General features: G+C 29.3%; 1 protein-coding gene across 3 annotated transcripts in view; it reads right to left on the reverse strand.

The window, feature by feature from the left end:
• Window positions 1-18,658, reverse strand: part of LOC145186951 (uncharacterized) — a 26,474-nt gene extending 7,816 nt beyond the window's left edge. For 2 of the 3 annotated variants that reach the window (XR_016446371.1, XM_090070771.1), the window contains exons 1-13: window positions 18,441-18,658; window positions 17,386-17,489; window positions 11,846-12,577; window positions 10,369-10,611; window positions 10,152-10,191; window positions 9,829-9,997; window positions 9,143-9,406; window positions 5,970-6,303; window positions 5,047-5,607; window positions 4,715-4,902; window positions 4,463-4,616; window positions 2,007-4,360; window positions 1-1,782 (exon numbers count right to left, since the gene is read on the reverse strand). The exon at window positions 1-1,782 is cut by the window's left edge and continues 370 nt beyond it. Coding sequence is in view for 2 of the 3 variants with exons in the window: in XM_090070771.1 (XP_089926897.1) it covers window positions 1-1,782; window positions 2,007-4,360; window positions 4,463-4,616; window positions 4,715-4,902; window positions 5,047-5,607; window positions 5,970-6,303; window positions 9,143-9,406; window positions 9,829-9,997; window positions 10,152-10,191; window positions 10,369-10,611; window positions 11,846-12,577; window positions 17,386-17,440 (6,876 nt within the window). In the remaining variant the exon portion in view is untranslated. Of the gene's footprint in view, window positions 1,783-2,006; window positions 4,361-4,462; window positions 4,617-4,714; window positions 4,903-5,046; window positions 5,608-5,969; window positions 6,304-9,142; window positions 9,407-9,828; window positions 9,998-10,151; window positions 10,192-10,368; window positions 10,612-11,845; window positions 12,578-12,854; window positions 12,912-17,385; window positions 17,490-18,440 lie in introns of those variants that run through there. The other variant, XM_090070772.1, reaches the window with a different exon arrangement.
• Window positions 18,659-20,087: the final 1,429 nt, after the last annotated feature.

A 20,087-nucleotide genomic window follows, 5' to 3' on the forward strand; every position in this document is an offset into this window, starting at 1 on the left:
TGAGTGGTTATCTGCATAATCACTAACTTCCTCAGAGCTTCGTAATTCATGTTCAGAATCTGAGGTCTCAGTCTTTCTTTTACCTTCATTAACTGCATCTTCATCCTCTCTCATTTTCAAACTTTGCTCAAAATTCAGTATGTTACCTGCTTTAAGAGTGTCTTCTTTTTGTAACTTTTTTTCTTGTATTTTTTCTGATTCTTTTGAAAATGAACTTTGGCTTTTGATTGAATCAAATTTCTGGGCTTCTTCAAGCCGTTTTTGGAACATAGATGCTTCATCATTTCCATGATAGAAGTTTTTATCATTTTTTGTTTCCATTTCATAAAGTGGAGCCATTGAATCCTCATGTAAGCTCTCCACGTTTCTTGAACTCTTAAAATGATCTTTGTTTTCATTTTGTTCACCTTCATTAGCTTTTAGATTATCTTGATTTTTTGAGTCCAAGGTGGTTTCTTGTTCTTTCAATTTTGAATTTTTATCTTCATCATTGTCCTTGGCAGTTTCTTTGTTTTTGTAAATCTTTTTTAAATACTTTATCTTTTTGTTATTTCTTTCATCAACTTTATCCAATTCTTTGTTATTTCTCTCATCAAAACTAGTTTCTTTTTCAAAACTCTCAGTATGGTTTTGATCCTTTTGTGTATATTCAGATTTATCTGGCTTATCGTATAAAAATTTCTCTTTCTCATTTTTGCCACTTTTTGAATTTCTGCTTTCTTCATCAGAGAAAGACGCTTTTTCTTGGTTATCTTTTTCCCAATTTTCTTTAAACAGATCGTTTTTTTCTCTATTTTCTCTATCATTTTTTTCCTGGTTTTCTTTTTCCGCACTACTTTTTTCCCAATGATCTTTTTCTCGATTATCTTTCTCCCTGTCATTTTTTTCCTCATTGTCTTTCTCTAGATTTTCTTTCTCAAGATTATCTTTTTCCCTATTATCTTTTTCTAGAACATCACTATCACGTTTAGGCTCATCTTTTTTTAACTTTTCATAAGTTTGACTCTCTTTGTGCTTTAAACTGTCTTGAGGATAGTTTTCACTTTTATCTTCAGTTTTTTCTTTCCTATTAAATTTCATCTCTTGATTATTTTCTTTATTTGGCTGTATATCATTATAATCTTTGCTTTTCTTTTTCTGTATTGGATCAAATCGTTGCTCACCTTCCTGCATTTTATTCATATCTTCTTCTTCCTTTGCTTTCTTGTCTTCAATATTCTTTTCCTCTTCTGCTCTATCTGCATTTGAATACTGACTTGAATTCTCTTTTTCAATTTCTTTTTCATTTTTCTTGGCACTATGATCAATAGAACCCTCTCTATTTTCTTCATTCATATTTGTATTTTTTAACTCTTCTTTAGCACCTTTAAATTCTTCCTTTTGAACTTGGTAATTAGAGTCTTTGTCTTCTTTGAAATCCTTGGAAAATTTATTTTCACTGACCTGTTGATTACCTTTAAGCAAACCATGCTCAAAGTCTTCTATCTGATTCTTGTTTCCTTCTTGGTCTTTAATTTTCTTTTTGCTGAAATTAGCATTTTTTATCTTTCTACCTGAAGTTACAATTTCATTTCCACCTTCCTTTGTACTATCATCTTCACCTTTTTTTTCCTCCATATTATTTTTGTAACGATGACGTTCCTCATTAAACTCAATATCTTCATTTTTTGCATCTCCTTTTTCTTTTCCATTTAGTTTATTAGCCTTCATTTTTGTAGATATCTCATCAATGTTGCGGTTGCTATCATCAATGCTACTTTCATGGGTGTATTTCATATTTTCCTATAAATAGAAAAAAATTTTAAATCCATTAAAAAACATTTCCCAATTAATAAAGATTTACATTTTACTAATTATTTCAAGAACTACTGCATTACTATCAATCATCACCCTTAAAAGTACACTGTTGCCTAAGAGACTTACTTTAATGTCATCTTTACAGCAATGCACTATTTTATTTACTTGAAGTTAGGATACAGTGTAATTAATACAAGGAAAAGAAATACCTTTCCATCTTTGGACACCTTCATCTTGTTATCATGCAGTACCATGGTATCATCAAGAATAGAGGGTAATTCTTTATCAGCAATTGTTTGCATAGCTTTTGAGATGATTTGAAATGAAGTTCTCTCAGGGTGTGTTTGTACATCATCACTTATAAGCATGTTGCGTTGTAAAGTTTTACTTTTTGAATTCTCTTTCAGATTATTTAACGCATCCTGCGAATCTTCGCCAAAAATATTCTTCTTTTGTTCTTTTGCATCTTTTAATCCCATAATTTTCTTTTTCTCCGTTTTTCGTACTTTTTTTAAGTCTTTTGCTTTTAAGTAACCTTCAGAAATAACATTTGAATAACCTTTGTATTTAACTATCTGGGAAGCATCTTCTTTGGCTAACAGTGGTATTTGCTGCAGTGAACCATCAGAATTCCCATGTACATATTTACCCAAGTTAATTCCTAACTGTAGAGAGTCCATTGGATGTAGCGGTTTGAGGCCATCTAAACTTTGTTGTGGCCTGTTAGATTCTAGAAGCTGATTATCTGCATTCATAAGGGTGGCTTGTATAGCATGCAACTGTTCCTGATCTTCTTTAGATAAATGTTGGTTTTCAATGCTCATGACTTCATCTTGATGGTCATCCAAATGTGCTGTATCTTGATGAACTTTTTCTTTCTCTTCATCAAGACGAAGTTGAAGAGACTCCTCAGCAGTGTAAGCATGATGTATCTTATGTACTGGTTCTATTGGATCAGCTTGTAAGTGAGCCAATTTTTCATCAGGAATATGGAGAACACTTAACTGCTTTAAATTATCTTCAAACTTACTAAATGACTCACCAGAGATTTGCCCACCTTTTTCAACAGTTTTTTCACCCCTTGTAACAGCAGCTGTAGGAAACTTTCCATCTTGTGAAGCCAACCCATGTGTCAAAGAATGTTGATCTATTTTAGCTTTTGGTAGGAAGTTTGACACCCCTTGCTCAGCATTATCTTTAAAAGTTTCTTTTTTAGAATCAGTAAAAGGTTGATCAAATACCTCTGAAGAAGGTTGGTCTTCTACACCTAAGGGCTGCTTTCCAAAAGATTCCTTTTCCATCTTAAGTTTTGTTGGTTTTACCCTCTCATGTATAGGTTCATCTGCCTTCTCTTCAATGTTGGAATAAACATCAGAAACAGCTTCAGGCAACTTTGAAGTTTGCTTTTGGATTTTTGTCACATACTGTTCTTTTTCAACAGCACTGCTGTCTTTATCTAGACCTTCACTTTTTGTTTCAGACTCAATATTTGAAGAATACTTTTGATTTGGATGTTCTGACACTTGCTTCTCCTCTAAGATTTGTTTAGGGCTTTCATTTTGAAAATGTAAATCATCTTTGGAATCATCATAAGCTAACTTTAACTTTGAATTTTCTTTATTTATTGCTTTTTGTTCATTCTCCTCCTCCTGGAAACTTTCTTTCCTTTCTTTCTGAGCTTTCATTTGGTTTTCGTTTTTCACTTTTCTATCCTTAGATTCTCTAGCACTTTCTTTTTCTTCAGATATTTTTTCATTTCTTTCATCTTCTCTTTCACTATTTTTTTCATTTTCTTTTTTTGAGCTTTCATTTGCATCTTCTTTTTCTTTATACATTACTCTTTGGTTTTCATTAAAATGTCCCGCTTGTGTCTCATCCAATTTCTTATTACCTTCTTTACTGTCATAGTTATTGCTATTTCTTACTCTAGGTTTTTTAATGGTATGAATTATTTCATTGTTTGGTGAATCTTCTTTGTTTGATTGTTCAGTACTACTTGATTGGTCATCACCATGACCACCATGACTCAACAAAACCCCTTGCTCAACATCTAAAGGAGCCTGATAGTCAGGATTTCTTTGTTTTTTCCCATAGATTTGTTTTTCATCAGAGGAATAGAGTTGGTTACTATCACTGTTCTCAAAAAGGTTTTTAGAAAGAATCTTCATTGATGTCTTCTGACTTTTCAAAGCTTTATTTTTTTCAGTTAACAAATCAGAATCATTCATGTCTTCCTGTTGTTTTACAGACATCACATTTTCTTTATAATTTGGAGAAAAGTCTTCAATTTCTCTTTCTTTAGATTTGAAGCTATTGTATTCATCATGAGCTGGTTCTTTTGAATTTTTGTATTCTAAATCTCCTTGCAATCTCTGACGCTCTAGATCTTGTTCGTCTGAAAGATAATTATTTTTCTCAGAATTTCCAAGCCTATTTCCATGAGCTTTAACATCTATTGCGTAACCTCCCTCAAGATTTGGATCTGCTTCTTCCTTCATTGGATCGTGATGTATTTCAGCAACAGCCCCATCTTCATCCTTTGACATCTTCAAACTTTGTACAACTAAAATATTTTGCTTCATTAGAAACTTCAAAAATTAAAAACATTTAAGATTGCATTTTTCTTATGTCATAATTTATTCATTGTTAAAACCCTGAGCTTTACCTTCATGCTCTCGTATAGGATAAGCACTAGGACTTTCTTTTTGATGCAGTTCATGAATTGGAGATGAATCATCTATTGGTGGATGAGGATTATCTAATGGTAATGTTCGTAGAAAATGATGTCGGTTCCCTTCAACCTCACTCTTGCGATGCAGCTATAAAGAAAATGAAATATTAATAATACAGTAACAACAGTTGTTTGAAGCAAAATCAGAGCTTAGACTTTATATTAAAATAATGTAAACTATAGCACCTTTGCTTTTTTATGTGAAATAGCAGGTCGAGGTATATTATATCTTGTAACTCCCGCCACGTTGGTGTATAACGGAGTTTCAACAGCAGCTTTGTACATGTTGTAAAAGGCAGCAGTCTGTACATCTGCTCTTACGTCAGCTTGAGCTTCACAATTGCAGGGCACAACAGGATCCCGCAGAGTTCCTCCTAAAAAAAACAAAAAATTTTATCTTCCAAAATAAAAGAAGTAATTTATATATTAATATACTATCAATTTAATAATTTTGATCTTTCAGTTTCAAATATGTTTGGTGGATTTTTTGCAGAAAAACTAAAAAAAATTAGTCTCACCAACACAAGCAGCTCTTTGAGTTCTCCTGATTATTGTAGCAAGATTATCATAGTCTGCTGTAAATACATGTTCTTCATCTGGGTCTGAAGCTACATCATTGAGCTGTTTTCTATCTATTTGATTTCCAATTCCAACTGCAATAATTTTTACACCCATATCCCTTAATGCTCGAGATGGCTCTGTGATGTCATCACTTGATGGACCATCTGTCATAAGAATTAGGACATCAAGAGCATCTGGGCGATGACCCTTATCAAAAAGCCCTTCTTTAGCTAATGATAGCGCTTGCCCTGTGTATTTACCTGTGTGAGGTTTAACACGAACAGCATCTCTAGCTTCAGTTAAAGTGTCTGGATCATTAAAATGATGAAAATTCAGCATGATCTGAGCATCTGTGGCATAAGTCACCAAACCAAGATGAGAATTTTCTTGGTCAACTTTAAAAGCTGAAGCAACACGTCGACCAAACTCCATAGTCTCAGCCATTTTGTCTTTTCCATTTTGTTCTGAACCAGCAGAAGCATCAATGACAAAAGCAAGATCCAACTTTGATGAGCAAACTGAAATATTTTTTTAAATGTTAACAATTAAAATATGTTGTTAAAAATTTAAAAAAAGAACAAAATTCACATACAGAATTTTATTATCTAAATAAATCTGTATAAAAATTTTTTTAATGTGTAAAAAATAATAGCACTCTGAAATAGTGTGACATGTTTCAAAATTAATAAAAGCAACTATTCCAATTACAATTAACTTATTTTTAAAATAAATGTCTTACAATGAAAATTGTATGAGAAAATTGTATGAATTAAGAGACTTCATTATGAAATTTAAAAGTATAAGAAAAAGAGCATGAATTGTCATAATTATATTTTAATTCAGACATAAATATATATATATATATATAAATACTTCTTACTTTTATCTGGACATATACAAGGAGGCTTTAACCCTTTAGATACTAGAGCCCCAAGAGGATAAAATCTGGAGTGGGTTTGGCCAACTTCGTTTTTAGTTGGCTCATCGTCTTTAACAAAATTTACTACAGTATCATTCTTTACAACTGGTTTATCACCATACTTTCCTGGAGGAACCTTTTCTGAGATGGCACTTTTAAAGAGTTCTGTTACAGCTTTAAGTGAATCGACTGCTTTTGCTGCAGTTTTATCAGCATTTTTATCAGCATTTTTTTCGTCACTTTCATCTTTTAGTTCAGTTTCTTTTTTCTTTCCTTTTTCTTCACTCTCAACTTTCTGAAATAAAATTTTTCACCTTTTTAAGACATTCATTTTGTTTTTAAACAAGCACATGTCGTGCAATTTACCAAATATAGTTGAAATGTATAATTTCTTATATAATTATATAAATATAATTTCTTTTTAATTTAGAAGTTCATAAATAAACCTTAAATAAATAGAAATTCCATTTTAAAATTTTATCATTTACATTTATCAAAATTTAAATAATGTTTGAATTAAATATTTGTAATAATTATTTTACAATTAACAACTATTTTACAACTAAAGCTTTTAAGTATTTTAGTTGGCAATTGATTTTTCTCTTAAAAAGCCTATAAAAATGTAATAAACATGTTTAAATTTGTTTCTCTTAGAAAACACTTTTGATAATTTCAAAAGAAAGCTAAATATTAAATTGCTCTGTATATATATATATATCATATATAATCATATATATCTGATACAACAGCTCTGTATGTCTGATTATTCCATAAACCTTGTTTTTCAACACAGGAATTTGCTAACTTTTAAATCAACACTTAATTATAATGTTTGGGCTAAAACCACTCACAGAATTTATAAAAAATGACACAGTTCAACTAACAGTTACTAACAAGTTTTCATAGATAAGTTGTGTTGCAAAAAATAAAAAATTGTGAAGTCATTAAATGCAAACAAAACAGGTGTGATTAGGGCCCTGTAAAATATACCAGTTTCTTAAACAAAAAATAAATGTTCATTATAAAAATGGAATTCTCAAGTGAAGAAAATGTTGTGAAAAGATTTTGTAAAAAGATGTTTGTAAATGAAGTTCAAAAATTCCAGAAATTATATGACAAATTCAATATATTTAAAGATTAAACAAAGAAACATAATGCATCAGCATTCAAACTGAGTGTTGAAATAGCAGAAGCAAATATGAATTTAAATAAGAACTTAATATGGCTATTATTGATATATTTAAAAGTAAAAAACGTTTAAAACAAATGCTAGTCACTCATCTATTGTCTTAGTAATCAATGTAAAAATATACAAAATATGAAGCAACAACTGAGAATGTTTGAGAAAAATTTAATGGCAACAATGGAGAATGCAAATAGATTTCAAAATTGCTATATGAAAAAAGTAATAGTTTATCAGATAATGATGAAGATGCACTTTAGTCTAAAACACTCATACTTCAATTGAAAAGGCTAAGTCCAAGCATTTATGCACTGTGACAAAGGAAGTTTTATTTAGTCTGTAACAGTAATATCCAGAACAAAAACTTCATCATAAAGTTTGTGTAGCTAAATAGATGTAAGGAGTATATACATACTGTATATTAAATACATACTCATGTTAGCCAAAAACAAAAACTTTAATGTTTTAATGTTTCCTATTATGGTAAAAGGATTTTTTCCACATGATTCAACATACTGACTGTGAAAGAAGCAAGGCTATATCACTGATGAAATAACTTTATATCACTTGTTTAAATTTGCCTTAAATAATGTCCTATTACTTTTGATCTAGGCAGATTTATCAGGCAGTTTTTTTTTTTTGTATTTCTCCAGCCACCAGAAAAAAAGTATGAACTTAGTAGTATTTTCAAACTTTTTTCATTTACCTTAAAAGAATGTCTTCATTTTACACTTAAAATACAAAATGAACTTCCTCATGCTTTTTCTGTGAGTCTATGACAAAGAAATTGTTCTTCAAACATTACCAGGATATGGTTTCATCAGCCAACTTTTTGAGATAAAAATATTTCTCCAATAAGAACTGGTGGTATTAAAGTTGCTTTCTTAAATATTGATGCATCAATATCCTGATTATATGAGCCAATATCTATAAGTGTGAAGCAATAAGCAGATATTGAATTAGTTGGAGCTTCAATACATGTGTTTTTCATGAATTTCTCCATGTTGTTCCATTCATGGTTCAATTACTTAACTTCCAAACATTAATGGAAGAAGCTACCCTTATTGTGGTGCATAGATACAACATGATGTTGTTTGATAATTTTGTGGCATTTTTGTTGTAGAAAAGAAATTAATTGATTGAAAAACCAGTAAACTTGACAACTTTTTTTATCAAATACTCTGTTGTTAAACAGTCCCATATGGCTCTTGTCATTTCTCTGATTACTTTACAGACTGTCAACCTTACAATACAAAAATAGAATGAATGGGTTTGCTGAGATTCTCCTGTAGCTAATTGACATAATGTCAATATTAATTAATCTTTTTGAAGGAGTGATTACATTTTTGCTATGACCATATTTCTTTACTAATACAGCACCTGTTAAGATAGAAGATGCTTGAACCTTTCTAGCAACATAAATAACAGTACCAAAACTTCCTATTTTGTACTTTTAGCTTGGGATGTGTGACAAAAGTACAAACTTGATAAATGATAAATTTATGATTTTTGATCATTTTTAAATATCTCTAATCCAAAATCTGTCTTTACTTTTTGTTTTCTCCTGATTCCTTCTTTAAAACTTAAAAGCAGAAATAATAAAACAACTTTACACTCCATTTAAAAATTTGTTTTCAGCTAAATCTATTATTAAAATAGATTTAAAATATTTTAGAAATTGTAAAAAATGGAAATGCATTCCCCAATGGCAGTGTTTTAAGACTAGTGTGTAACTTTATTTTTATCCAAGAGTTTGGAAACATCGGAAACCAGCTTTAATACTTGTGGTGTAAACTTAGCTGATAGATCAAGTCTACACAATAAAAAATAAAATATAATAAGGTGTTTCCTACCATATTGCTGGTGCTAATATAGCAAGGTTCTTTTCATATAATTATATATTACGTTCAAACATTTTTAATAACTAAACAAAAAATCAGTGAAAACTTACAGCAGGTTTATCAATGGGCTTTTTCTCTACAGGTTTTTCAGAGGCACTTTTTGTTTCTTCTACACTTTTTTCTATCTTACCGGCTTTTTTTGGCATATGATCTTCAGAAGATTCTTCTGGTTCAATTGCTGTCTTCATTTTGCTTTCACTTACAGCTTTTCGAATTAGCTTACCTAACACTCCTTTGAATGAGATACCATGTGCAGAGAGTGGTTCGGTGGGATTTAAATGTTGTTTTTTTTTGTTGTCATCAATATCAAGCTCCTATAAATATTTTTGACTAATTTAAAAATTATTTATTTTTTTATCAAGTCAATCTTTTATTTTTTTTTTTTCCAAAAACAACAAAAGGAAATAAGTACAAGATATTTAAAATTAACAAGTTTTGAAGATATTAATCCCTCCTACTGTGATGCAAAGACACAATGTGATATTGTTCTATAATTTTGTGGCATTTTTCTGGCATAAAAGAAATCAAATGTTTGAAAAATTAATAGACTTGGCATTTAAATGAATGTATAATTTTTTGTATAAAATGTATGTTTTTTTATTCAAAAAAAAAAAAATTATCTGCATTTTTTTTTTTCCACAAACTCATTTGAATTGGAAATTTTGCAACTGTTTTTAAATGATACAATATTTTTTTATTGTTAAAAACTGAGAAACTCTTTTTAGAAAAAACACACCTGCTCTTCCTTAAAGAGAGACTTATCAAATTCATCTTCCTCTTTCCTCTCAGCTCTGTCTTCATTGTCTGAGTGGTGGACTTTGGGTGTATTCTCTTTTTGAGAACCTATCTTATGACTCTCAGGTGAGATTTGTTTATTGCGGTTGTTGCGAACATCTTCACTATATCTATCAGTAAAAATAAGATGAGTGTGACTTTTTAAATGAAACGTATAATCAATAAACTTAAATAAAAAGCTTGATAAATTTTTCTCAATCTTGGTGGGTTAGACTTCTGCTGACAAACATCAAAAACATTATGAAAGAAAACTTTTCAACAAACCTATACATCTCCATAGCCCATGATCCACCCAATCCATCTTCTATAAACAAATTTAACACAACAGATTAACATAGATAAAATTTTAGTTGAATGTTAACTAATAACAAAATTGCACAAAGATATGAAGGCTAAAACTTATACTGTGTAACTAAAGTCAACCTCTAAAATACTAGTAGTTATTTAAGTTTGTTTAAATGATTTTTTGTTAGTTTCCTACCTTGACACTGATTTGATGGACCATACATATCATAGGTTGTTTCTCCATTAATGCCAGCAAAACATTGACCACCATTTTGTAGCCCAAAAACTTGAAAACCTTTATCTAAAGCAGCTTCAGCACATTTCTGCAAAGGATCAGACCGCGATTTATAGTCAGAATCCATTAATAATGGATGGTTACCCTCTAATGTTGGGACAGCCCGAATCCATTTATCCAAAAAACAACCAACATCTGAAAAAACTAAAGACCACAATAAAAAAAAATCACTATGTTATATATTGTAAATAATAGTCAGGACATAAAAGATCTAAAAAGCTAGGTATTAACATATCTATTATGATTATAGATATTTAATATTTAGCATAATTAACTAAAATTATATAAATAATTATGCTAAGTATTATAAATTGAAAAATAATTAGCATGATATTCTATTAACTTTTTAACACTAGTTGTAGTTTAGACAATTAGCTTTACTTTAAAGCTATTATAAAAGGAAATTTAGAGTTGATGCATCAAAAGTCAACTATTTAAAACAAAATTGGGGGGAAAACTAGCTGTGATCAAAATGTAGATTTAAGCAAAATGAAAGAAATATTTGTAGCAGATATTAATTAATCTTAACTGGTGAACCAGTTCTCTTTACAGCAACAAATAATTAATTTGTAATACAAAATCATGTTAATGCTTACTGCATAATCAAAATTAAGGAAGGTTTTCATGGTTAATCAGCAAACTGAACACAAATCTGTGATGAGAACTTAACACAACAAAATACAGGCAAAAACAAAAAAAATAGATTGAAAATGTTCCACAGTAAAATTATCTCTTTCTGTAAAAAAAGAAAACCATCCTACAAATAATAGCCTCAGGACAAACAATCTTTAGGCAACTAAAAATTTTAAAAAAAAAACTACAAAAAAAAAAAAAAAAAAACATAAAATTGTAAATAAACATGTGTACAAATATTTCTATGAAAATGTTCCCTTTTACATTTACATATTTAGTTGTTGTTTTAGAATAATGTAGCTCATGCTATTTTTCAATTAATGTTGATGTCAGTTATTTTAGTTGCCACAGCACTAAAAACCTCTGATGACTTTATAAATAACACCATAAAAATTTTCTTGACATATTTTTTTTATGTTTAAGTCTTAGAACATAGAACTCCCGGGCACTGTATATATATCTTTATAAATATTTGTATTATATATATATATATATATATATATATATATATATATATATATATATATATATATATATATATATATATATATATATATATATATATATATATATATATATAGTTATAATTAAAAACGATAAAGAAAAAACTTTTATTATGGAACTTTAAGCTTCATGCCTAACGGCAATCATCAGCCATATATATATATATATATATATATATATATATATATATATATATATATATATATATATATATATATATATATATATAACATTAACTTACTATGATCACCAAGCGAGTACACTCTTTTGTTTCCGTTTGCAGTCTTTTTCTTCTTTTTTTCATGAGATGGTACACTTTTTGCAGGTGTATTGCGTGGGTTATTAATAACCTTTTCAATAGTTGGACTTCCTGTTTTAACATTTGATTTTGGCTCTTTTTCATCTTTGATTGGCGCAATGCTTGTATCTGGCTTAAGATCCTGAGTTACAGGAGCAGTAAAAACAGTATTAACCATACTCTGAGCATGAGGAGCAGGAGGAACTACAGCAGAAAAACTTGGTGGCAGAAAAAATCCATTAGGAGGTGATGCAGGTAATGATGGAGCAAAAGAAACTTGAGGTTGAAGGACTGGTTGAGATTTGGGTATTGCTGGCATATTTTGAACAACTCCGTGACTTGCTCCTTTAGGATCTTTTGTCCATGGTTGCTTCATTAAATATGGATCAAATGCTGCTGCTGTAGGACTTGATAGAGATGGTCCTGGATAAACTAAGTTTCTAACAGAGCCATCACTATTCTTTTTATTTTTATTAACTTTAGTTCTACGTGACTCTTGTTTTTCATTTTGACTTTTTTCATCATTTTCAGCTTCAAAAGCATTAACAAAATCATGAAACAACTTAGTAGTGTCTATGCTAATCTCATTGTACTTTGGTACTACAGGACTCCTCTTTTCAGCATTTTCTTGTTTTACACCATGTGAGGATTTCCATTGCTTATATGTCCAGTTGTCTATAAATATATAACTCGAGAGTCATTATTGCAATAATAGGAAAAAATGAAAACTGATTATCCTTATCTTAGATTTTAACAAAGAAATTGTAGCCAGTTGAAAAAGTGTAGCTGAAAATAATTGTATGACAAATAACAAAGATTAATAATAAAACAGACAATTAAGCAGACAAAAAATTAAAAAATAGAAATATACAATAAATGTACAATAAAACACTGTAAAAAAATTTTAAAATTAAATGTAAAATTTTTAAATTTGACAATTAAACAATTATACTTATAAATAGAGGTTGGTTGTTTGAAGTTTTTCACATTCATATTAATATGCTTAGCTACAAAAAAAAAAAAAGTGAAGCTAAAACTGAAAAAAATCTTAAATATTAATATAATTTAAAAATGAAATAAAGCAATAAAGGGTATAAAATTGTAACGCAGTTCATGGTGGGCCAAAATGTATCAAAAATCAGCAAAAAGAGATGGAAAACAAATAATTTATACAAGAAAATACAGGTTTTTGGGGACAAGAACTTTAAATTTCCTATTAAACCTTAGATTTGCACCTGTTGTTATGCTTAAGAGGCACATATATACTGTATTTTAACAGGTAAAAATCTTAAAAATGTACATCTGTTGTTTTAGTTTTCCAAAAAAATTTTATGTCTATTTTACAACTCTTGAAGGTTGCATTACAATAAAAACAGCACAGACATTACTGTTACAATAATACCTGGGTTGTTTTCCTACTAGAAATATCTACAAGCGCAATACTGTTTCTTTATTGAAGGTAAGTGTCAAGAGGCTTTCTTGAGTATCTGTAGAAGAATTGTTTATGAATGTTTTAGCTCTGGTATTAATGTACCAAAAGCATAATGTTAACTGCGTTTTTGAATAGTTCTTTCATCCAAAATTCAATATTTTCGTTTTCTGATGCATATTTGACGACTATTACACGTTTGTTTTTTTTTGTTTGTGTTTTTTGTTTGTTTTTTTATAAGAAACGTGTTTATAAGAAACTAGTACTAGAAGCCCCAAAATCTTAAGAAACTACTTGTACTAAGTAAAACATTTTATCGTACTTGTTAACATGTTTTCAAGTTGCATTTTATGTACTTTTTGATGCTTAAGAAATTCTTAAGAAACCTTTAGTATTAGAGTTGTAAAAAAAGTACCCTTAAAATAAGAAACCTTCTAGTACTAGCCCATTTGCTTGGTTTCTTATAATAAAAATAAAATAAAATAAAATGTAAGTTTGAAAGAGTAAAGTGTTATACGTAGTCGATAATATACCAAAAACAGTTTATTAACAGCAACGATTTATGGAGTTTTTTGTATTCTCGCGCCAATGGAAAAAAACGCGACGCAAAGCAATTTAAAGTTTCACGGACTATTGCACCTCACTTGTACAACTATTTAAATCAAGCTTTAATATAAAGCGATATAATAAAGGACTCATATCAATGATTGTGAGGAGCACAAACCGATGCAGAATTTACAGTCGGAATCAGTCGGATGTAATTTTTGTTGGAATGTAAACAAGTATGCGCAAACATCATTCCAAAATATGTTGAATACTGGGTTTTATTTTTTAATTTGATTCAGCTTCTTTTAGACGGCTGGAAATCTTTTTTAGGCGCGAAGTAATTTGGGTAACTTGTTTTCAATGCTTATTTTTATTTAAATCTTATTTTATTTTAGTCTTTTCTAGTGAAATATAGAGAACACGTTAAATGCTTGCAATTCCTATTATGAAATATGATTAGTTGGAAAAAATGCAAGGCTGTTTTCCCACGAGTGACTCTCTTAACACTCTACTTTAGAAATCAATCATCTTAGAGTGAACTTTTTGAAAGTGCTAAATGAGAAAATTTGATTGTCTTTTTATATCAGCATGGATCGTTTTAGTAATACAATCATTAAAAATGCGACTGTGGTCATACGAATGCTCAAGATTCAACCGCTTCTACTACAAATCGTCAGGTTAGAATTATTTTGTTCTATCTCCCATTTTATACGTTGAAAGAAAGTTTTTTATTTTTTTCTATAAGTAAAAATTATTTAAAATTTTACTATTACTTTTTTAAGATATAATAACTTATTCTTTAAATAATTTATATTTAAAGAAACTATTTAGAAAAAAAATTTCAAAAAAAAAATTTATTTTAAAAGTAATCATTGCTTAGTAAAATTAACAATTCATTTTCTCCCAACATTTAAAATTGGAGATAGAACAAAATAATTCTAACCTGACGAAATAACTTCGTTTATTTATTTTGTTTAGAGAACTTATAATCCCAAAAGTTGTATCTCACAGGGTTTATAAAGGGATTAAGTAACTTGACTTAATCTTGTATATTTATAAATAGTATTTTTATTACCTTTACACGTAATTTAATAAAGAAATATTAGTTGACCATTAAAAATTTTCATCAACCATTTTATATTTTGATTTCCTAATTTTATAGTTTAAATGTTGACTTTTGAAAAAGTTGTATCGAGGTAAAAATTGTGTCAATGGCTCGCTACTCACGTATAGAAACTCTCTGTAAAATTTGTTTTTTACGTCCATTCTGTCATTTTTGTAAATTAAGCTCTTTCAATACACTTTTTGATTTCTAGCTTCAGAATGCCGTAACAATAAGAGTGTTAAAAAAAAAGGAAAGATTTTTTGACTCAGTCCGTGAAATCAAAGTAATACGAAACAATCTTTTTAATGTTCATCGTTTTACATTTCCAACTTTTTTTTTTTTTTTTTTTTTTACTGTTTTGAACTCTTTTAAGACATTATTTAATGTACACGCAGGTTCATGATGTGCAACGATAATACTTTTGCTTATTTTCTTCCTGGATGCAAAGATTTACAAATATTTGCATCTAGGAAAGCATGAACCAAAATGTACTACTTGCCCTTAATAATAACAGTAACCAGAAATATAAAACTCGTTTTCATCTCGCATATTCTAAGACATCCGTTTGTTGAGACATCCTTTGTTTTACATATTAATCGACTGCTCTTAGACAATCTTTTATAAAAGTGTTCTCTAAACTCTTCTATCTAGTTCATCCCACAACAACACAATAGGATTCATGTCTTAGCTTTATGATGATCATGTCATTATTTGTATTTTTCTGTTTCTGATCTTTATCATGCATGAATATATAATTTTCACCTCGTTGACGGTATTATGTTTTCTTGCAATAATTTTAGAAAATGCTGTATCCTCAATTCGCTGCAGGAAACGGGTTAAAAACATACTTCTTTCTTTATGGTTGTTTAAGTTTATGGTGCAGCAGAAATAAAGTCGATTAACTTGAAGCAAGATAGTAAGCAGGAGAAGCAACTACTGGTACCCACAATGCAACATAGAACTCTCAAAGCAAAGCAAAGCAAAACGTACCAATCTTTCTTAAGTTATCTGATACTAAAGTGACAATTGGGATGACTTTTGGACCATCTTTTAGATCTTTTTTTTTTTTATAAAAAAACGCTGATTAAAAAAACAAAATCCTGATGGAAAGAGATCACTTGTTTCGGGATAAAAACGCTACAAAAATCTTGTTGAAGAACACTTCGATACTGAAGTTTGTAATATCATACAGCTATCGTAATGCATAAACTCGTACTTCTCCTCGAATAAATGTTAGTACTTGAAAATATTACTTCAAACCTTACTTTAATTGATAGCAAACCTTGTTTTTCTAACCCTTTTTTGTCTATAGATGTCTACTTATTGTCTATAGATGATAGTGATTTTTACAATTATGCTTTTCTTTAACGATTGCAGCAAAAAAAAATTCTTTCTACTTAAAAAAGTTTTTTTTTTTCAACAGCGATGGCTGATCTTTCCAGGTAATGAAATCAATATTGATGGTATTGTTTTTCACCCTTTGATGTTTTTCACGGCTGTAATAGGGTCCCTTTATTAATTTTCATGGCTTTATTAGGTATTTTTTGATGTTTTTGATGTTTTCTAAGGGTTCAAATACCAAGTTAAGTCTTCGACCTGTTAAAATCTGATTGGAGGTCCCGCAGTTGCTTTCATTAAACATTGTTATGGAAAAAAAGGAAGGCACGATGAACTTTATTCAGCTGTACAAATCCTTCATCATGATACATGATACAACGACAGCATTTTCATCAGTCTTAAGTATAATGAACGGTTGTATTCGAGATACAGATGTAGTAATCAATTAAAGGGTTTCAAAAGATGTTCGAATTGTTGATAATCTGTTCAATTGTGATTCAATATTCTTCTTAGGCTAACATAACCTTTCAGAGGTTTTTTTTTGTTATTTTCAAATGCTATCTTATATCTTAATTTATATATATATATATATATAACTTTTTTCTTTGAAAATTAGTCTTACAAAAATAATCCTACTCTCCAACTCATTTCTATGGCAATTGTTGAACCCAAATTGTGCAACTTTTTTGTTGCTGTACGCAAAGTTTGGTACAATGTTTACACCACATTGTGACTTAAACCCTAAATATTATGATAAAACCGTGTTTTATCGAAAGTATGAGTGTTCGGGAAGTTTATTTAATTTTTTATCAAACACATGTTTTTGCTTTTAATGTCTCTTTGTGAACTTTGTTAATAGTGTCAATATACATTAAAATCGTATTTTAATGTATTTTTTAAAGGTAGCTTCCTAATTTTTATATATCGCGGAATTCGAATTCGAATTGCTTTCTCCTCATGGGAGTTTTAATTGTTATCTCCTCACGGGGTTCTTATTTCAGGCATCGTTTCTCTTCTTTCTTTATAATAATAATGTGGCTCATATTACAGAAACCATTTACTTACTTTTCTTGTAAGCTTGACAGCAGATGATGAATAACAGAAATCTGTAAATTTTCATTTCAACTTTTGCGGTTCTTCATGAAGACGCTTCATGCGTAGACAATAATCTAAAAATATTATTGTAAGGGTTTTTTAAATAACTTACAAATTCAGGTTTGATATGCAACGCAGGCGCATAAAATTCCCGCTGAATTTTACTTATTATTATTTAACAAGTACGTATGTATAAGGATTTTGTCTTTGAATTTTCATTCTTTTTTCGATGATGTTTTCTTGTTATTTGTTTTTGATACTAAAAATGTTACAAAAACAATAACATTTTTTATCCTGTTAATAATTGCATGGTTATGAGAGGGTATTTGTTTGAAATAAATTCTCCAACATTTTAAAATGATCTCTGGGTTATGGGTTTTTTCGCTTAAGGAATATCCTTAAAAGTTTAAATTTGTCTGCTGTAATTTACGGATTTTGGCTTTTGAGATTCCTACCATGGCCACAACGGTTCTTATAATACGTTACCGACGTTTTATTCAATCAAGAAATGCTATGAAAAAATATTAAAATATCGATCTTTTATCGAAATTTCAACCGTGAAAATAAAATTTGGCCACACAGTTACAAATTCCTGGATCTGCGCCTGGTATGTATGTATGTATGTATGTATGTATGTATGTATGTATGTATGTATGTATGTATGTATGTATGTATGTATGTATGTATGTATGTATGTATGTATGTATGTATGTATGTATGTAATGTATGTATGGATATATGTATTGTAAACATTTTGAAATTTTTTTGCCTGCTATTAAGCATAAATTTTTGAAATTGCTCGGTTAATTTGTTCAGTTATGCGTTTAGATGAATCGGGTGAATTTATTTAAATGTTTCTCAGAAACATTCTTGTCTCAATAAACTCAAAGCATGCAACATTTTATTTTTGTAATGAATTCGAAACGCCGCCATATTTGCAGTTGAGAAAAAATTTTTGAAATGCTTTTTAATGAGCAAAGAAGAATAAAAAAAGAAAATCTTCTGAAAGAAGAAAATGTTTTTACCTGCAAAAAAAAGCACCATATACCTTCAAAAATATTTGAAATTTAAAGGATAAAATGATAAATTGTAAATAATAATTAAGTATCTAATGGTCGTTCGCCATAACTGAACACATTTTGAGCATTGGGTAGCTGCGCCGACGTCGTCCAGATGAATGCAATCAAATTAAGTTTACACGTTCGACGATTGTTCGAGTTCACGCTGTGAAGAAACATTATGCCTAAAGTGTGGAAAAGAAAGTTAATAAGTCAACAAGAAATCGATAGGGTTTTCTAAGGAAGAAAGTACTCATACAAGACATCGTTAGTTACTTCGTTAATTGCATTGTTAACCGGAGTCTGTTTGTTGATCAAGATCTTTCTAGAAAATTTTTCTATCTTTTCTTGATTAAAACTTAAGTTTTTTACTATAATTTCTATATTGTTACGTTTGTGATTGGTGGACTTAACACGATTTGATTGACGCAAACGCTGAGATCTTAAATAGGATAGATTTGTATAAAAACCAGTTGAATACATGAAGACACAAAAATCAGCTCATGAAAACAATTAATCTAAAAGAAAACTTTAAGATACCAGACATCACTTCGATTCTTAAAAAAAATCACCCTAATGCATAATTTGGTTATGTTTAATGCTTAGACGAAGTTCATAAAGGTAGATACACATTGTGAGGAGAAAAAGTTGTTATTATGGTGAACATAAATTATGGCAGCAGTTTATGAGCTGAAAGAGAGATAGTTACAGAGATATAAAAATGTGATCATTTTAATAAATGACATAGAATTACAGAAAATGACTGTTGTTGGCCTGTTTAAAAACTCGGTCCGTAAAGGTAAACATTAAAAGATCAGTTAAATAAATTAAGAATTTGTTATCAACATTTAAAAATGTTAGTTTGCTGCAAATAAAACGTGGTTATCAACGTAGAAACACTAACATAAATTAAACTAGCATAACATAAATTAAATAAATTAGACGAAAAAAAATTTTTTGTTAAATAAATAAAGTTAAATAAATTGAGAATTTGTTATTAACATTTAAAAAAATTAGTTTGCTACAAATAAAAAACATAGTTACCAACGTAGGAACACTAACATAAATTAAACTAACATAACATAAATTTAAAAAATGAGACGAAAAAAAATTTGACAGAGGCTATAACAAAACCTAAGAACTCTTTCGTTTGGCCATGGTCTGGAGGGAGTGAAAAGACTGAACAAATGACCGAAACTTTAGTTCAAAACTGTCTTTTAATTATTCAACTACAAATCTTTCTAGGGTGTTTACAGAGTAACTAGTACGAAGTTAGGTAACCGGTTATTCAGTCGTCATTATATCGGAATACTTTTTTCGCAAAAAAAAAAAAAAGAAAAAAAAAAAAGATTTTTGCCCAAAAAAATTGACCAGAAAAACGAACTATCTTAGTTCAACATAAGACGTCAAGTATTCAAACATTAGATATTATATCTATTTTAGGTTGTTGTTTTGTTAATCAAGTGTTACTCGATAAAGAGCATTGCGCGCTTACAAATATGGGAAAATTATTCCAGATTAAAAAAACATAAAACGAAAACTATTGAAGATAAAATCTTGTGCTGCAAGCCAACTTTTTATGTTACGAAACTTCAAATATTAATAATAACATTG

This window comes from Hydra viridissima, unplaced genomic scaffold (genome assembly GCF_058129835.1).
Source record: "Hydra viridissima isolate aposymbiotic clone 2 unplaced genomic scaffold, HvirCarnegie_v1 scaffold_13, whole genome shotgun sequence".
NCBI lineage: Eukaryota > Metazoa > Cnidaria > Hydrozoa > Anthoathecata > Hydridae > Hydra > Hydra viridissima.